This window comes from Montipora foliosa, chromosome 2, assembly GCF_036669935.1.
Source record: "Montipora foliosa isolate CH-2021 chromosome 2, ASM3666993v2, whole genome shotgun sequence".
Taxonomy (NCBI): domain Eukaryota; kingdom Metazoa; phylum Cnidaria; class Anthozoa; order Scleractinia; family Acroporidae; genus Montipora; species Montipora foliosa.
Genome location: NC_090870.1, coordinates 13103155 through 13123154, shown reverse-complemented (window position 1 = coordinate 13123154; position 20000 = coordinate 13103155). Strand labels below are relative to the sequence as shown.

Here is a 20000-nt window from a genome sequence, read left to right as displayed (position 1 = left end):
TTTTCTCAAAACATGTGCTGTTCCCAGCAAAGCTGATTACTGAAGAACGCTGATGTTGCAGTCAACGTCAAGTTGGCACAGATAGCTTTTTAGCTTCAATGGAATTGAGCCCAATTCTCCGATCACAACTGGTACGACTTTCACCGTGGAGGCAGGCACATCCTTGCAACCTCCACCTTTAGCTCAGGGTAGTTTGCAATTTTTTTCCCTTCCTTCAGTGTGATGTTTTGATCCCCAGGTACTGAAATATCCATCATCTGACACTCGCGCGGTTCCTTTTTGAAGACCACAATGTAGGGCCTCCGATGTTCAATCTCTCTGTCCGTTATAAAGTCGAGGTCCCAAAAGATCTTAGGCTTATCTGCATAGTCCAGAACCCTGAATGTGAAATGGCCGTACCAGTGGTCACTGACCTCATACCCATTCTTTTTACATAGTAACCAGTGTGGGTGTTGACAGACTTTGTCATGACGGAGTTGACATTCCCTTTGCCGCGCTAGCATTTTACATGCACTGCTAAGATGGGTCACACTCTCCACACAACCAGCACTTGTAGATATTCCTCTTCACTGAGTTCGTGTTCAGAACTTGGTCTTGGGCTGCTATCAGCAGACTCTCCGTCTCTCTCTTTAAGTCCCCTTTTGTCAACCAGTTCCATGATATCTCAGTCTTTATTTCCTCGGTTTCTCTCTCAAATTGACCACTCAGCTTCATTTCCCGGATAGCCTCCCTTTTCTCATTTCCCTTTCTCTTCTTAAAATCCTCTTTACTCTCTACCTCGCCATTAACTAGTCCCATTTCCACTGCCACATACTTCATCAAGCTTTCCTTACTATTCACAAGGTAGTGGTTAAGCATTCTTTGTTCACTCTCAACACATTCACTAACGGAAATTATTATCACCCAACTAGTGGATTAATGCAAATCCTCCATTTTGATTGGCTACGCGACGAAAGAACTATTAGTAATAGTCCTCGAGTAGTGAAAAGCGTGACACTTCCTTTCGTTTTATTCCCAAATAAATATCTACAGCAAGTTTCAATCGAGTGTCGTAAAACCAAAGTAATTACTTTAGCCAATCAAAAAGGACGGAGACAATCCAGTAAACCAATCAAAACTTAAAGTAATTTACACGTAGCCGACACAAAGCGCGGGGAAAATGCGCACGCCCGAGCCGCGATTGGTTTTGATTTTACTTCTGATTGGTTGAAAGAGTGGCGCGAGAAATTTGAACCAATCACTGAGTGAAGAAACGCAAAACCAAAGCAGTTCACTAATTACTTTCGACACTTAGTTGACAACTGCTCTATTATGATTATGATTATGATTATGATTATTATGATTATTATTATTATTATGATTATTACTATGATTATGATTATTATTATTATTATGACTATTATGTTTATTATGTTTATGATTATTATGATTATTATTATTATTATTATTATTATTATTATTATTATAAAGATTAATTATAGCTATATTTCAAATTCAAACAATATGGCCCGATTGAGGGACCACCAAGAATTTTGTTGGCCCCTTTCACAACTTCGTTTTTATCATGAATTTTACTCGATGCCACTCCGGACAAGTCCTGATAACACTTTTCGGATTATTGTCTCACTGTCCATTAAAATTGTCTTCTGCATCTCCGCAATAACCTGTTTTCACAAATCGTTTGTTTCAAAAATATTTTCCAGTTCCTTTATTGTCTCTGGTCACCGGTAAAGTTGAAAAATCTGACCTCGACAAGCTCTAAACTTGAGCCCGCGATATTGTCACTTGATTTCATATCCGCAGTTCTTATATGATCCATTTCATATATCATTTCATCGTTGACATGACAATTTTATCGGTTACAAGAGGAAAACACTAATGCTGCACATGCGCAATTCGCTGTACTGCGCATGCTAGAAAAATTCAAAATGAAAAAAAAAAAAACAAAGACCAAAAGTAGAATTGGTTGCAACGCTTGCAAAGAAGATAAAATCGTAGTAAGGTTGCTTGAAATTACCCGTATAATTTAGCTTTAATTAAAGTCTAACATATCGCTGCTGCAATCTCTCATGAGGACAGAAGATAACACAGAAAATTAGAGCTTCGAGATGTAGATAAAATCCCACAGATGACACAGAGTATTTAAACGAGTTTGCATCACAAAATTAAGCAAGAAGATCGCGTTTTTTTTCTACAACTTTACACACGACCAGCAGAGATTTTTTTTTGTTTTTTCGGGTGCTACTTTCACTGCATTCATGGAGTCAAGCCGTTAAGTTTCAGTTGTAAGCTCCAATGACAGAAAAGAAACTATTGTAATAAGTAAAAAATTAATGTTTATGCCAGCTGCGTCGGTTTTAACAATTTGCTGTTTTACTCCATACATGCAAAAAAAATAAAGCTACCCGTAATCATCTAGCATTTCTATGAAGAAAGAACGAGACTAGGAAATTACCTGGATTGAATAAAACCAATATGTAATGAAAAATTCTCCACCATGAGTTGGACACAAGTCCGAACCCTTCAAAAAGAAACAATAGTTTCTAATTTCGCGTTGGCTTCAGATGGAAATCGACATGTCTCCGGTCCCATTTTAAAGATTAAAAAAAAATGGTCTTCAAAATTTTCATGTTATTCTAGATAAACAACGCTGTGAAAATTAATTGTGTTAAAGCAATTAAATCCAAGATTATGATATTGAATTGATAATGAAAAGGATCCGAGACCTCCACGGACAGCCAAATCGCGGCATTAAAAGCAGATGCATGCCTTAGCGAATTAGTCAAGCCCTTCGTTTCTTTGAGAAAACGAGCTAAACACTCTTGAAGCAAATCTAAGAATGACACAATTCTGCACTTTCGCATTGTCGCTTTCTTCGATAATTACTCTGTCGTCCCTTTACGCCATCTTCGCACTGCCCACTATTCTTGGCAATGGAGTTTTCCTTTGGGTGATATTCAAATCCCGATCTCTGAGAACCATTTCTAACTTGCTAGTAAGTTCCTTGGCTCTTGCTGATTTCTTTGTGGGACTGGTCATCGATCCAGTATGGATTGCACGATGCATCATCTCGCCCCGAGCACGGAATCATCCGCTCGATATCGCCATCGGCTGTCTTTGGATTCAGACCAGCATAACGACCACCTTTAGCTTGAGTGTGGTGAGCTTGGATAGATACATCGCCGTTCGATCTGCTCTGCAGTACAACCAGATTATGACATACGAACGATGCCGCGTTGCAGTGACATTCGTGTGGATTGCGTCTCTTACCTCTGCGTTTTCGCGCCTATGGGTAAGGAGCCCAGCAATGCTGCCCATCCTTTGGGCTTGCGTTACCGGAATAACAATTCTTCTTCCGATGATGCTGATCATATTTTGTTACTATCGCATCTTTGTGTTGGCCAGAAGGCAATCTAGGAAAATCGCCACACAAACCTTGGGTTTTCGAGCTCAGTTTGCCGCCGAGGGAGTGCGAAATCGAAAAACAGCAAAGACGGTGGGCTATGTTGTGGCTCTGTTCATAATATCGTGGTTACCAAGTTTGATAGTATCTTTCGTAGAATTGACATCGAGGGATAACTGTACCAAGCCAAATATGGAATTGGTTTGGCTTTGGGTTGAGCTCATAGCATTCACATCATCTGGAATCAATCCATGGCTATATTCAATGAGAAGTAACGCGTTCAGAAACGAGATGAAACGTGTCTTTCGAATGAACCGCCTTAGGTCCAGCCGGATAATGGTCGCAAAGGGTAAAACTCGCAGTGAGGAACTAGGGATCGACAGTCAAGCATAGCAGCTCCTTTTAATATCACTTCAATGCAGCCGTTCATTGAATTAAATGTAAAACGGGAGCAAATGAGGAACCGGGCGCTAAGTAAGAGCCATGTGAAATGAAAACGGACGAAGAGTAATTTTAATTATGGGCCAACACAAATAATCTTAAGTTGAAGATAAGCCGGCATCAAATTGCAAATGGCGTATTTTCTTGACCCCTTTCACAACTTCGCTTTTATCATGAATTTTACTCGATGTCACTGCGGACAAGTCCTGATAACACTTTTCGGATTATTGTCTCACTGTCCATTAAAATTGTCTTCTGCATCTCTGCAATAACCTGTTTTCACAAATCGTTTGTTTCAAAAATATTTTCCAGTTCCTTTATTGTCTCTGGTCAGCGGCAAAGTTGAAAAATCTGACCTTGACAAGCTCTAAACTTGAGCCCGCGATACGGTCACGTGATACTGGTCACATTGGAATACATGGAGAGGTGGACGTACGTACGGTGACCAAAACCAAATTTTCTCGCAGAGATGGCTTACCATATTTTCTTCCCAATGGTGCTCCGCGCGGAGCTCCGCTAAGAAATGTGAAAATTGAAATACATAAAATAATACACAAGAGCAGCTGAGGTAGTCATGGGTTCGAGCATCGTTCAAGGCCTGGGGCTTTTTTCCAAGCTATCCTCGCATCTACCAAAGTTGCCGCGGCTTATTTTCTCTCGTATAAAGGGCCCTAATATATCGTTCGGGTTCGACGTCAATTGAACAATATCGGATTAGCAGTCATGACAGCTTTGTTAAGACAAAGGCTGTTTTGTCACGTCTGAGAAGACGATTTTGGAAAATTACGTTTATGATGTTGTATTTTAATGTGTTTTACTTACCAACGTTGAAAGAAGTGGTTGGGCAATACAAAATGTGGAACGAAGTGAAATTTTGGTGCACACAAATGACATTCTACAATATTTATATTCCACTGATGATAAGACAAGCATGTGATGTGGAGGAAAATCCAGGCCCTACAATATTTGAAGTAATCGACTCGACAAGAACAGTATGCGCTGACTACAATCAATCCCTACGTCCCAGATTCCACCGTTTCATGTTTGAAAAATCACAACTCAACAGTTTGAGAAATCACAACTGAACTGTTAAACTTTCTACGCATTCGTTTACGTTTCTGCGCTTTTTGTTAATCTTCGAATAGATAGTTCAAATCAAGTAACTCAGTACAGGGGCGGATCTAAGGGGAGGGGGAGGGGGAGGGGGGAGGGTGCAGGGGTGCCCCCCTCCCCCTTAGGATGACCTGAGGCTTCTGACCGTCACCACTCTGGATCCGCTCCTGCAATTTGACTGCTATGGTAACGAAAACGCCACCACACGACAATTTTAAGTGAAGCTATGATCCTCGCTGTTATGAACGTAATTTTTGCAATTCAGGACTTCAACGGGGTTTGAACCCGTGACCTCGCGAAGCCGGTGCTTCTTTACGCAATTGCAGAAATTGCGTTCCTGACTGCGAGGATCACAGCTTCACTTGATTTCATATCTGCAGTTCATATATGATTCATCTCATATATCATTTCATGGTTGATTCATTCCTCACGGGAACATTAGAACCCACAAATGACCAGCTCCCAACGTCAGTGGCTTCATAGCTCAGTTGGTTAGAGCGTCGCACCGGTATCGCGAGGTCACGGGTTTAAACCCCGTTGAAGTCCTGAATTTTTCAAGCTTCTTTACGCAATTGCAAAAATTGCGTTCATACCTGCGAAGATCACATCTTTACTTGATTTCATATCCGCAGTTCATATATGATCCATTTCATATATCACTTCACCGTTGACATGACAATTTTATCGGTTACAAGAGGAAAACACTAATGCTGCACATGCGCAATTCGCTGTACTGCGCATGCTAGAAAAATTCAAAATGAAAAAAAAAAAAAAAGACCAAAAGTAGAATTGGTTGCAACGCTTGCAAAGAAGACAAAATCGTAGTAAGGTTGCTTGAAATTACCCGTATAATTTAGCTTTAATTAAAGTCTAACATATCGCTGCTGCAATCCCTTATGAGGGCAGAAAATAACACAGAAAATTAGAGCTTCGAGATGTAGATAAAATCCCACAGATGACACAGAGTATTTAAACGAGTTTGCATCACAAAATTAAGCAAGAAGATCGCGTTTTTTTTCTACAACTTTACACACGACCAGCAGAGATTTTTTTTTGTTTTTTCGTGTGCTACTTTCACTGCATTCATGGAGTCAAGCCGTTAAGTTTCAGTTGTAAGCTCCAATGACAGAAAAGAAACTATTGTAATAAGTAAAAAATTAATGTTTATGCCAGCTGCGTCGGTTTTAACAATTTGCTGTTTTACTCCATACATGCAAAAAAAATAAAGCTACCCGTAATCATCTAGCATTTCTATGAAGAAAAAACGAGACGAGGAAATTACCTGGATTGAATAGAAGCAATATGTAATGAAAAATTCTCCACCATGAGTTGGACACAAGTCCGAACCCTTCAAAAACGAAACAATAGTTTCTAATTTCGCATTGACTTCAGATGGAAATCGACATGTCTCCGGTTCCATTTTAAAGATCTAAAAAAAATGGTCTTCAAAATTTTCATGTTATTCTAGATAAACAAAGCTGGGAAAATTAATTGTGCTAAAGCAATTAAATCCAAGATTATGTTATTGAATTGACAATGAAAAGGATCCGAGACCTCCACGGACAGCCAAATCGCGGCATTAAATGCAGATGCATGCCTTAGCGAATTAGCCAAGCCCTTCGTTTCTTTGAGAAAACGAGCTAAACACTCTTGAAGCAAATCTAAGAATGACACAATCCTGCACTCTCACATTGTCGCTTTCTTCGATAATTACTCTGTCGTCCCTTTACGCCATCTTCGCACTGCCCACTATTCTTGGCAATGGAGTTTTCCTTTGGGTGATATTCAAATCCCGATCTCTGAGAACCATTTCTAACTTGCTAGTAAGTTCCTTGGCTCTTGCTGATTTCTTTGTGGGACTGGTCATCGATCCAGTATGGATTGCACGATGCATCATCTCGCCCCGAGCACCGAATCAACCGCTCGATATCGCCATCGGCTGTCTTTGGATTCAGACCAGCATAACGACCACCTTTAGCTTGAGTGTGGTGAGCTTGGATAGATACATCGCCGTTCGATCTGCTCTGCAGTACAACCAGATTATGACATACGAACGATGCCGCGTTGCAGTGATATTCGTGTGGATTGCGTCTCTTACCTCTGCGTTTTCGCGCCTATGGGTAAGGAGCCCAACGATGCTGCCCATCCTTTGGGCTTGCGTTACCGGAATAACAATTCTTCTTCCGATGATGCTGATCATATTTTGTTACTATCGCATCTTTGTGTTGGCCAGAAGGCAATCTAGGAAAATCGCCACACAAACCTTGGGTTTTCGAGCTCAGTTTGCCGCCGAGGGAGTGCGAAATCGAAAAACAGCAAAGACGGTGGGCTATGTTGTGGCTCTGTTCATAATATCGTGGTTACCAAGTTTGATAGCATCTTTCGTAGAATTGATAACGAGGGATAACTGTACCAAGCCAAATATGGAATTGGTTTGGCTTTGGGTTGAGCTCATAGCATTCACATCATCTGGAATCAATCCATGGCTATATTCAATGAGAAGTAACGCGTTCAGAAACGAGATGAAACGTGTCTTTCAAATGAACCGCCTTAGGTCCAGCCGGATAATGGTCGCAAAGGGTAAAACTCGCAGTGAGGAACTAGGGATCGACAGTCAAGGATAGCAGCTCCTTTTAATATCACTTCAATGCAGCCGTTCATTGAATTAAATATAAAACGAGAGCAAAAGAGGAACCGGGCGCTAAGTAAGAGCCATGTGAAATGAAAACGGACGAAGGGTAATTTTAATTATGGGCCAACACAAATAAACTTAAGTTGAAGATAAGCCGGCATCAAATTGCAAATGGCGTACTTTCTTGACCAATGGTTGGGAAATGGCGGAAGAGTTTAAGACAAACTTCCACAGCACGATCTTTAGCAAGATAAAACGTTGTATGCAACCATTTTGTAAATAGCACAACAATGTATGCCCGCATAAAATGAACAGAACATGGTCTTGAATAAACTAAACAGAGTCATCGTACAGGAAAACACGAAACCTTTTAAGTACTTAAAAACTTTTCGTACTTTCTTGCCTTTTTAGAGCGAGGTGGAACTGAGGCCGAACGCGTCACTTAAGAGAGAGCAAAAGTTTAATACTCAAGTCTTCGCCATCAAATGATTAACTGATATTTAAGAATATACTTACAAGAGTCAGCCCACGCAAAAACTAATTTTGTCTTATCTGAATTTCAAGCAGAGTCGGTGGTATTTTCATACAAGAGATTGATTGCAATCCATATAAAAACCAAAGTTACAGCAGTTCGAAAATTAAACGATTGAAGACTCTTTCCAGAGTAACCCCACAAACAAAACCTCAAATACGTAATCTAAATTAGTAGTTTTATTAGTAAAAGGAATAAAATAAAACACCAGGGGGAAAAATGGTCAGTGAGAAGGCGCAACGCTGTCTGCATCAAAAACAAAACAAAAAATTAGCACGGCATGAAATTTCCATTTCAAGCTGTGAATAAATTTCCACCGAAGGCGGAAAGGTAAACGAAACAAAATTGATATGCATCGAATTTATTTACACACAGTTGGATGCTTCGCAAACTGGTTGCATCAAATAAATATCTTAAACAAACACATATTGCCAGAAATCCCACCTGGTATGAGGTCTAAACGCCAACATGTTTTAAAAAGAGAAGAGAGATTGAATCACCAAAGGTAACCAAGGAAAAACGTTGAAGAGAATAACAATAAAGTTTTTAACCGTCCAAGGAAAGATGGTTGCTAACGGTTACCAAAAATTACCACCACAACGACCGCACGTGGTTCGAAATTGACTACAGATTGTTACTCTGGGTGCTGGCAGCTGACAGGTTACTTTCGAGGTATCACGGATTGTGGATTGTATCACGAAACCATGCAACTTACACGTTGCAGTGCAATGGCGTAAACACATTATCACTCACACTTGAATCGTCTTCAACACAAAGTAATGCGTTTAAGGATCACCCTTGTATTTGGACCTGCACGAAACACGCAACGAAGCGATTAATGAACATTTAGAAAAAGGACGAGACACTTTTCAATTACTTGACAATTACGAGCACGTTGAAAATTTGCATTTCAATGTAGACTGCATATCCAACTTCGACAATACTCGGAAAATTTCCGAGGAACTGGAACCGAACCGATGACCTTTAGATTATTCTTTCGGATGACAAACCAGTGAGCTACAGAAGCTTTGTGGGAGTTAGGACATTAGTTATAACTAAATTGATGAAGAAATGTCCCCGTTGTAGCCTTCAGATACTTCACATTGATGACTTCATACTACTTTTACAATTTCGTGAAAAGTTTGAAAATACATGTGAAATTAATCCTCCAGCGTCCTCGGGCACATGTCATTAAGTGTACTAACAACATATCATATAGTTATTAGTAAATACGAGAAGCACGTTTAAACACTCTTATTTACCCATATTATCTTCAGCCGGCCTCATATACTCTTGACAAAGCAAAACTATGAATACACTCAAATCATACCTTTGAGCGGTTTTCAATTGAGCGTCGAGAGTGATTAGCAAATTTCTTTGGTTTTGCATTACTTCACTCAGTGATTGGTTTAAACTTCTCGCGCCACTTTTTCAGCCAATCAGAAGTAAAACCAAAACCAATCGTGGCTCGCGCATGCCCATTTTCCCGCGCTTTGTGTCGGCTACGTGTAATTACTTCAGGTTTTGATTGGTTTACTGGATTATCTCTGTCCTTTTTGATTGGCCAAAGTAATTACTTTGGTTTGGGTTTTACGACACTCGATTGAAACTCGCTCTATCTTCCTTACCTGTAGAAGTTAGCTTTGCTAATGATCACCACGTGACACTGCTTTGTTGCCTTCACGTTGAAGAATGAAGGTTCCCCAGTTATCACCGACAGAACACCGACGAATTCCCCAGGGAGGGCTGTGTACAGGTGATACTGCGAAACAAAATCAAGAGAAAATTATGTTAACGCTAAATACGGGATAAACCATTGAAATTGGGTATTTTTCACATTTCTGCATTTTAGTAAGGACCGACTTGCAAGAAGGGCCAAAGCATATTTTATATTATGGCACAGTGCAAGCAATCATCGATTACCTCCCTGACACGTCATAGATGGCTACCTCATAAGTACAGTCAGAAGCACGTGACCTTGAAGCGTGTGACTTTCAACTCTTTTCCTTGGAACAAAGCTGGGGATTTTAGGACACCAATTTTATGCCCAAATATGGACAACTGCGCGGGAAAATGAACGAGGTACGTTACATCCAAATATAAAGAAAAAACCCAGGGGGTGCAGGGATGGCGCAGTGGTGAGAGCACTCGCCTCCCACCAATGTGGCCCAGGTTCGATTCCTCGACTTGGCGTCATATGTGGGTTGAGTTAGTTGGTTCTCTACTCCGCACCGAGAGGTTTTCTCCGGGTACTCCGGTTTCCCCTCTCCTCAAAAACTAACATTTGACTTATGGTGTTAATTGTTAATTTTACTTTACAGTGTTCCCAATTAGTGCTCCAGCGCTAAATCTACGAGACACTTAAATAAAGTTCCTTTCCTTCCTTCCAGCTCTGAACCAGAGTTCCACGCTGGAAGATCATGAGCTTCTGGTACAGTAGTTTTCGCGACAAGATTCGGCCAAATCTGACCGTAGTTTTCAAGTCACAGTGCGAAGAATAAAACAGCATATGAGTGACATAATCAAGAAAGCGTCGAAGCGTCTGTATTTCTTAGTGCAGCTAAAGAGATCAAGAGTTCCTAGGCAGGGTATGTCTTCCTTTTACACTGCTTGTATACGCTCTGCCTTTTTTATGCCCAGTCAAGGTATAGCACCTAAACGATGAGTTGGTGCGAGTGGAAAAGCGGGCGATGTCTATAATATGCCCGGTCCGCCATACCAAGAGGCTGTTAAACTGATGTACATTGTCCCGATTGTAGATTTGATCACACGGCTATGTATAGTAATACTTTGGACTCCATTGTAAGGGACCCCGAACACCGTCTGTACAGTTTAATACCATTCAGTGAACCGTCACGTTATGCTCTAAGGTAAAAGGAACGCGTCATTGTACCTAAATGCAAGAATGATCGTCTGTCTGTCTGTCTGTCTGTCTAACAAAACAGGTGAGTGATACAAGAATGTCAATACCTTTACTTTGGACTATTGAATCGCTAATACAACGAGGTCTGTCGACAAACATCCAAGTGAGAACCGGAAGTAAAAAAAAAACAAAACAAAACAGGGAAAGGCTGCCATTAAATGGGACTCGTAGGCCATTTCCCAGGGGTTTGACGCCGGAGTTGCATGAGGTCTTGCACTGCGTTTGTTGGGACGGACTTCCCAGTAATGAAAAGCGTCAAGTCGATGGGTGTCACAATTCACAACTAACCTCTTGGTCACCGCTGAGGCTTTTCTGTGTGACTTCCAGCGAACCAGTTACAACAAAATACAAACTGCAGTCCTATAAATTAGGAAAGGGAACAAACAATACCCGTTAAAGTTTCTTTCCTTAAATACCGGTGTCCATGATATTCTATTGTGTAATAGGTGTGGAAGTAACTAGTACTGATTGTCATTGCATTATAAGCTCGTTCAATTTAAATTTCAATTAAGGGGAAAATGTATTAGTTCATTCAAATCGAACGAGGGTCAATAGGTAGCGGAATGAGTGGTTTGAAGTAAATAATTCTGCCTCATGCATGTTTAAAGTTGGCACTAATCATCTTCAACCAGAACAGGTGGGTGAATAGTCCATTTAAGTGCTAAGTAACCTGGCCTTCGAGTGAAACTGAGGCTGGAGTTGGGCTGGTCACGATAAAATCCTCACCGTTTTTTTTTTCTTTTTTTATAAATAGACCAAATTGGCTAACTCAATGTTGTACCCAATTCAAACCCTTTGGGAATAAAATGTTCTGTTCCACATACTTCCACACCATTTAAATGTGAATGCTATATTAGTTGTGGTTACACTAGCCCTTTTACCCATGGGTAAATAGCATTTTCCCACGGACAAGGACGCTTTTTGTGTGTAACCACCTTTAAAAAAAAGTTATTTCCATGGGATACATAAGAAAGAACAAAAGAACTTCCCATGACAGTTCCTGAACTGAAAAGTACGGTTTATCTGCTCCCTGAAGTGGCTTGGCCAATCACAAAGCAGAACGTACCTAATACAAGAAGATCCCTAATTATATTAATCATACCTATTATTTTACCCCAAGGGGAGTCTTTTACTGCGTAATCGCATCCCCAAGTGTAACATGAAACCTGACCTGAACCACACCCAAGCCATTTACCCTCCGGAAGGCCCCAAACCCAAGATGTGTGTAACCACAACTATCATAATGCAAATACAATACACAAAGATTCTTAACCCCAGGGCCCGGTTGTTCAAAAGCCGATTAACGCTAATCCCAGATTAAAAGTTAACCAAGAAGTTTATTTCTCTACTCCCAAATGCTGGTCAACGCTGATATTCGACCAAACTTTACATTAGAAGAAGTCAATCTTGAAAAACAAAAATAAGCAAACCAAACTTTCACCAAAAAGTTGAAAACATGAAACAAACGTTTACGCTAATCCTGGATTAAGTTAATCAGCTTTCGAACAACGGGGCCCAGGAGATTTGATTTGGGTACCACATACACCTTATTCCAAAATGGCTGCCATTTAGATATTCTTTTGTTTTCATTCAAATTAGACCTTGATGCCTCGTTCAAGGCAAAATAATCTTTTGAATTTTCAGCTCAAGAACGAGGCATCAAGGGCCAATTTGAATAAAAACAAAAGAATATTTAAATGACGGCCATTTCGGAATAAGGTCTACTGAGTTAGCCGATTAGGTCTATACTGCTGTTTTAATGCCAACTAGCTTACATTTACTTCAGTGGAGACGACCGCTACTGAACATCAAATGGAGTTCAAAAATAACAAACAACGCCTGGAAAATTGTGCGTTTCCTTACCGCATCGGCTTGTTTCATGAGGACTGTGCCAGAAGGAATACTTGCTATGGAAAGAATGCCTTCCAGAATCGAAGAGTCCTAAAACACGAGAACGTCGCAAAATATATGGATCCAGGTGACAAGTACTTGACAAAATGGTCATTTGAAGTGGGGTGGAGAAACAGCTGTATGAAAAAGACAAACTTTTGTTCCCTTTGACGTTTTAATGACAGTGCAAGACAACGACCAAACGATCTTTTGCGACTCAAAAGTCCTCTTGAAGTGCTCGCACCACCCTCCCTCCCCACCCTCCCCCCCCCTCCTTCTTCTCTCTTCTCTTCCTTAAACATGAATCGTGTTGAGTGGGGTGTTCCGTCCATTCATTCGTACTCGGTGTCACGTCTGGGTTAAGTTTCGTAGTTCTCTCCTTTACTCAGAGACGTTTTTTTTTTCGGGTAACCAATTTTCCCCTTTCATCGGAAAGCCAACACTTGATTTCATCTGCCTTAATTCAGGTTACAGTCTTCCATACATTACTGACCAACAGGCTATAGAATGTTTTGACGTGACGTCAGGGCGGCCTTGTGGCTGTGCCCACATAAAGAAATGACGGCCATGGTGGTGTACACATGGGTCGTCACTTATTTCTATCCCTCAAACTGACATTTCCTTTTTTATTCAATTTACACGATGTACAATCTACTTTAGACTTCAAATCTACTTCAACGAAACAAACATTTTAAACAAGCTGAGAAGATTCACAATAGGCGAGGCAAAGAGTTGAACCCGGATCGATGGCTTCACCTTGCATTTTCCGATATCCACTAAACTAAAGAGACACGCTCCTGGAAAGTCGAATTTTTTAGAGTATGACATGGTAGTACCCAGCAAAACAATTGAAAATTAACCGTCTTTAACGGGGTTTTTAGACCTAAATACTGTAGATCAGGACGGCTTAGCTTAGAAACGCTATTTCTTGTTGAACTTAAGCTCCAATTCTGCCTGTTTTCGTTCTTTTTACAGCGGTAAGCTTGTCATATCAAGATGGGATATTGCGTCGTGAAATTGTTACGAAATGTCCAATGTCAGTTTGACGGATGGCCATTAGTGTTCAACGTACACATGCAGCTAATTCCAGGAATAGCACCGGTCTCACTCCACATATGTGAAGTACGTTGTGCACTTCGATTTACGTCGTTGTTTAAAAGACTTCCAACTTCCAACGACAATTTTGGAAGAAGTAAGAGTACGAATTCGATTTCGGATAGCTTGCGTATAAGCATTCCCAGATTATCCCCTAGTCCACTGAGACAGGCGATGCAAAACAAGCTAATTTTAAGGTAATCAACTGAGATAGCCGAAACAATATATTGAAAGCTTACCAAATAGAAATGGGTGCTTAGACTTAAATCTTTAGAACAACATCGTCTAAAAATGAGTGTTTATAATTACTTTTGCGGATCAGCGCTGGTTGAAATGAGTGCTCAGACGCAAATACTATCCATGTATACTTTACATCATGTAATTATTGTGGGCGAGTGGTTAGGGCCCGTAGAGATCCCCGGTTCAAGACCGCTTTCTGACCACTCACTGGTTGAATTTCCTGGCGCGCCAGTTATTATAATAATAATAATAATAATAATTATAATAATAATAATAATAATAATAATAATAATAATAATAATAATAATAATGGTTTAATCACAATTGATAATTGGAGCGAAACAAAGAAAAACTAACAATTAACAATTATTCGCCGAAGGCGAAGTGATTATCGGTGAATATTCACCGATAATCACTGAGACTGAGGCGAATAATTGTTTTAGTATAAATACACAGGTGATTATTTCAAAAAAGAGAAAAAAAAAACATTTCAACGCGAAATCATCTTCACTTACACTGGCAAAACGACTACTGGCAGCCATTTTGTCTGTCGAGGTGATTATCGGCTGATAATCCGAGATAGCGAGCCAATGAGAGCGCGCGATTTTGTATAATCACCTGTGTATTTGTACTAAAATATATTAACAACTACAAAATCCCATGAAAAATTGTGAAAGGAGGTGGAAGAGGTTATATAACTCTTTCTAGTCCACCTCCTTAGCTTACATAAGAATATATCAGTTTCCAATCCTAAATACATAAATCTAATAAAATATTTGTCTACATTTTTGAAAACTATGTACAATTTCAGAATATATTCACATAATACAAAAACAAAATGATAATAACTATAAAACTATATCAAGAGAATTCACTGAACAATTTTCTTTTTCTGTTGCTTCATCAGTTTCTTTCCTTAAATTGTTCCATGAGTTTGCGATACGTATAAATAAAGAATGTTTGAAGCAATTTAATTGAGCAGGTATTGTCTTTAGCTTGAAACGATGGTTAGATCGCAGCGGTCTGTATTTGTCAGCAAAGTTGAAGAAATTGTGTGGGTTTATACCGTTCAGTCCATTTACTGTCGCTGATGTAAATGCATTCTTAACAGTTGTGGGATTCTTAACAATTGCATATGTTCAATGCTCGGAGATATTAGCTACTAGCTACTCTGAAATCCGAGAGGGTAAACAAAGTGATTATTATTTATTGTGAAATGTCCACAATCCTTCTCTCTGCGCCAACATCCAATCACAACCCGGTACGCACCCAGTGCGATTCTGGTATTTAGTCGCTAGTGTGGTGTACCAAACTGATCCTACGAGAATTGAACTTTATTTTTATACAAATACATTCTTTTGTTTAGTTGACCAATATGGCTGCTAATCACGCGAGTGAAAACGCTCCATATCAGCTTAAGGTCATTATTGTTTTAGCGGCGAAAAACAAGTTACACACTGTGAGGCGAAATCGACAGTGAAATAAACGCTGTACGTGCATAAGTCCTCGAGTCTTAAATTCTTCACAGCAGCTTCTACTGGCATGAACTTACCGGTAAGTCGAGACTCTTGGCGATCTCGCTGGCTGCCGTCTTCATCATTTTATCTTCTTCTTCTGGGTCCATAGTGAGGAATTGCTTGGACACGTCTTCGCTCACAGGGGTACACGGGAAGTCAAATCGCCCCTCAAGGGAGGTGGGACTGGCTTCGTTGTCGCTCAGTTCTAAATCAAACATGGCAGAGCGACTGGGGGATTCTGGGATAGAAGGAACACGTGCTCGACCCAGTGCTGCGTCAAAATCCGACAACGCGAGGATTATGTCTGCAAGGAGGAAAACGTGGTCGTTCAAAACATCATATACAAGATTGCGTTTATATGACCATTCTACCCAGTTTTTCATACGTCGTTTCTCTGCGCTTTCTTCCCAACCTTTGCCCATTTGGTATACCCCAAGTCAACGCAATCAAACTCAACACATTTACGACAAAATAGGTTTACTACTAACAGACTAAAATAATGAGCCTGAAAACCTAATCAGGGATCATTATTTTTTTTCTCAGGGACGACCTTTTACAAGACGAAAAACGAAAGGGAGAAGTGGTCCTCGCACCTGTCTGGACAGTTTAAGCTGAATTGTCTCTTACAGAAATCCAAAAATTTAGGTGGCTACAACGAGATTCGAACCCATGAGCCGTATGTGATACCAATACAATGCTCCGCCGACTGAGCTATGAAGCGTTAGCAACTTAGTCGGGAGCAGGTCAATTTGTTGGGTTCGTGTGTTCCCGTGAAATAACTCGATGAAAGAAATAAATGTACATTTGAAGTGCGGGCCTTAGACGAAAGAACTGAGTGATCCTTTATCTGGACCATTCAAGCAATTGTCTCTTATAGACATCTAAATATTCAGGTGGCTACAACGAGATTCGAACCCATGACCTCTGTGACACCAATGCAATGCTCTGCCAACTGACTATGAGGCCACTCAGTTGTTCCAAACTGAGTGGCTTCATAGCTCATGGCTTTAAAGGTCCACACACGGATTTTTCGCGCGTTGCTAAGGAAGTGAAATGTTACTTCCGATGACTGACGTCATCATATCATGAGCTGACCAGAAAACTCACTCACAAGCAAAAATAATCGCACGAACTGTTGTTTGCATCGCAGGTTTTTTCTCGGCCTTCCTCGCAGTCGTTCTCAGATCAACTGCGCACGCGCAAACGAACAAACTTCCGGTTTGAGAAAAAGCTAAATTTCCGGCGGTCTTTAAATTGAATTATTTTTTTCAATATGGCACGTTTCACTCCCAAATAGAGAACATAGCTAAGCATTGATTTTTTCAAATCATCTTTTTTGAAAATGTTATGGGTATTTCAGTATTGTTTATCTCTCTAAAAAGAACATTTTTCAAAATAAAAAGAAAACCATGCTTGGCTGGATGCAAAAACGAATACAAATTATCAAACCACTGATTAAATACTGAAATTGTGTAGCACATAGACAAATTTAGAGTTTTTTTTAATTGGTCACGTGACCATGAGCATGGCATGATGACGGCATAGTTAGGGTCATTGGTCTACATAAGTTGGAAAACTGACCAAAATAATGCCAAATTCTCTCAAATTACTTAACCATTACATCTTTAGCAACGCACCCCAAAAAACACGTCAGTAGGCCCTTAATTGTCCAGACGATTGCAAGGATTATTTCTCCCTTTTGTCTATAGCCCCACTTCAATTATATAACTTTATTTCATTCAGAAAGCAAGGTTGTTGCTGTGATGAAAGCCCCAGCCTTCAACCAATGTGAGCCGTTTATATTCCCAGACTTGGAGTGCTGCTGTGTTTGTTGGTTCTCTAATCTGCTTGGAATAGTGTTTCCTCAAAAATCCCCATTTACTCCCCCCCCCCAAAAAAAACTTTCACATAAGTTGTGCCTGTGATTTGATTTGACTTGATTTTAAATAACCCACTTAGTCGAGCACAATGCTATGTGGTCGGTACTAAAGGCTTAATTAAGAAGATTAGTAATCAAATTTATTTTAAAGCATTTTGCAGTTACTACAAGGCACTAAGTATGCCATTCCACTAATGTAATAGTCTGCTGTAACAAAAGAAATCCCCAGAAACCTATAGCAAGAAAATGCCTCTTGGTGTCCAGTGGTGCTCTACGAAAAGACAGTCGATTGCTATTCACCCACCTGAGAGATTTTCTGTTTCGTGCCCAGTCCCCGCCATGGATTCCAGAGTAGCCGCTGACTTACAGCGTCCAATTTGCTTTTCCACCTTTGGCTCGTGCTCAGGTTCGGTAAAACTCACACTCCGATGCAAAGGTTTCTTGATAGGTATCGACTTGCTCCCTTCTTTACCCAAGATCCCACGCGGCTCCCCTACAAAAGCGAACAAAACAAAGTACTATGTGAAAAAGTACTTCATTTTGCTATGAGGGTCTGTTACATTAAAGAGTAAATTAAATTGTAGGGCAGCAAACAAATAAAAAGAAGGACAAGAATGTGTGACGATAATGATAACCAAAATCTTATTTACCCGAGCAAAAAGTGCGCTGATAGTTGGGGACTGTAAACAAAAATCAAATTTCACGAAATGTGAAAGATAATCAAGGCATAGAAGTAATTTAATGCGCGCGGATTTTAATGAGCGTCACGATGTGTCCTTTTTCATATTTTCCCCTTTTCTCGGTACTTATACGATCAACAAATTACATCATGGTTTAAGCGGTTTTCAATTGAGTGTCAAAAGTACTTGCGAATTCCTTTGGTTTATGATTACTTCACACAGTGATTGGTTCAAAGTTCTCGCGCCATTTCTTCAACCAATCAGAAGTGAAACCAAAACCAATCGTGGCTCGCACGTACACCTTTTCCCGCGTTTTGTGTCGGCTACGTGTAATTACTTCGAGTTTTGATTGGTTTACTGGATTGTCTCCGTGCTTCTTGATTGGCCAAAGTAATTACTTTGGTTTTGGTTTTACGACACTCCTTTGAAAACCGCTCTAATACTAATAAGACCAAACTATACTGTGCTATACTATATTACATTCAAAACACTCGATACTAGAAATTTCAATGGCTACACAAAGCCAAAAAGGCACCTATTTATGAAGCAGCGCTTAAAGCGTTCAGATCTGACTAGTGGTAAAATATAGTTATGACCTTTCTCCCGAAGTGCGCGTGTTTTCTGTGGGGGAAGTAGATCATTCAGGCAATGATTTTGGGCTGTAACCTTGCTCCATAATCTGGTATCCTTAGTTCTCATTAGTTCCACAATAGATGGTCGCTTATTTGAATAACCATATTTGACTGCGCGCTTAATGAACTTATTTATCTGGGACAGGTATTTCCCGTCATAGGCACAGGACCAGACCTCAATGGCAAACAACCAGAAACATAACAAGCCTATCAGAGAGTAAATTCAACTCTTGTCATGAATATCCGTAAAACTTACAAACTCTCAGAATATATAATCTAGAACTAGCCTTAGTTATCATTTGATCAAAATGGGTATCCCAGATACATTGATGCTCGTTAAATGTCACCCCTAATAGTTTAAATTCGTTCTTTCTTTTGATATCCGGTAAAGGTTCTGGGAGGGGCTTTTTGGTCTTCCCTCTAAGAATCAACTCACAGGCCTTCATAAGATTTAACGTCATTCGATTGTCTGTAGCCCAGCGATGGATGTTATTAACCTCTCCTTGCGATTGATCAACTGCGCCAGATCTAACAGGGACTAAGGGTAATATCACAGGGGTTTCAATAGAAGCCGGTTACCGGCGGTATACCGCCGGCTGGTTTGCCTTGATTTTCACTAAAAATCCTATCATAAAATTGTCAAACTGCCGCCTTCAGTGGGCTATCATGGACGGCTATTTCAGAAGTTATTGAAACCCCTGTATCATCAGCGTACTTCACACGAAGATTACTGCTTGGATTTGCCGCTGTGATATCATTCAACATTATAGAGAACAGAAGAGGACATAAGACAGTTCCTTGTGGTACCCCTCTATTAATATCAGCATACTTTGTGGTTACCCCGTCAACGACTACCCTTCGCTTTCGGTCACTATTAAAGGAAGCTTATTATTCAATTGGTGATGTAAGGATTAAGATCATAAAACTTAAGCTTATCACACACTATTTATGTGAGACCAAATCAAACGCTTTACTGAAGTCAAAAGAAAGAACCTTGACAAAGTCGGTGCCTTTGTCAAGCCA

General features: G+C 40.2%; 3 protein-coding genes and 1 pseudogene across 5 annotated transcripts in view; 2 read left to right on the top strand and 2 right to left on the bottom strand.

Moving 5' to 3' along the window:
* LOC137992485 (patatin-like phospholipase domain-containing protein 7) overlaps positions 1–20000 on the bottom strand; it is a 94475-nt gene that overhangs the window by 48516 nt on the left and 25959 nt on the right. For all 3 annotated transcript variants that reach the window (XM_068837840.1, XM_068837841.1, XM_068837842.1), the window contains 5 exons: positions 17970–18158; positions 15822–16090; positions 12908–12985; positions 11333–11404; positions 9750–9883 (listed from right to left, as the gene is read on the bottom strand). In XM_068837840.1, coding sequence (XP_068693941.1) covers positions 9750–9883; positions 11333–11404; positions 12908–12985; positions 15822–16090; positions 17970–18158 — 742 coding nt within the window. The remainder of the gene's footprint in view (positions 1–9749; positions 9884–11332; positions 11405–12907; positions 12986–15821; positions 16091–17969; positions 18159–20000) is intronic.
* On the top strand, positions 2808–5024 carry LOC137989624 (histamine H2 receptor-like). The gene has a single exon (XM_068835376.1). It carries the CDS (start codon positions 2840–2842, stop codon positions 3794–3796), a length of 957 nt encoding a protein of 318 aa, XP_068691477.1. The 5' UTR covers positions 2808–2839; the 3' UTR covers positions 3797–5024.
* LOC137989608 (histamine H2 receptor-like) lies at positions 5367–8921 on the top strand. The gene has a single exon (XM_068835375.1). The coding sequence runs from the start codon at positions 6625–6627 to the stop codon at positions 7579–7581; it is 957 nt and encodes a 318-aa protein (XP_068691476.1). The 5' UTR covers positions 5367–6624; the 3' UTR covers positions 7582–8921.
* LOC137986638 (uncharacterized) overlaps positions 18773–20000 on the bottom strand; it is a 2950-nt pseudogene continuing 1722 nt past the window's right edge.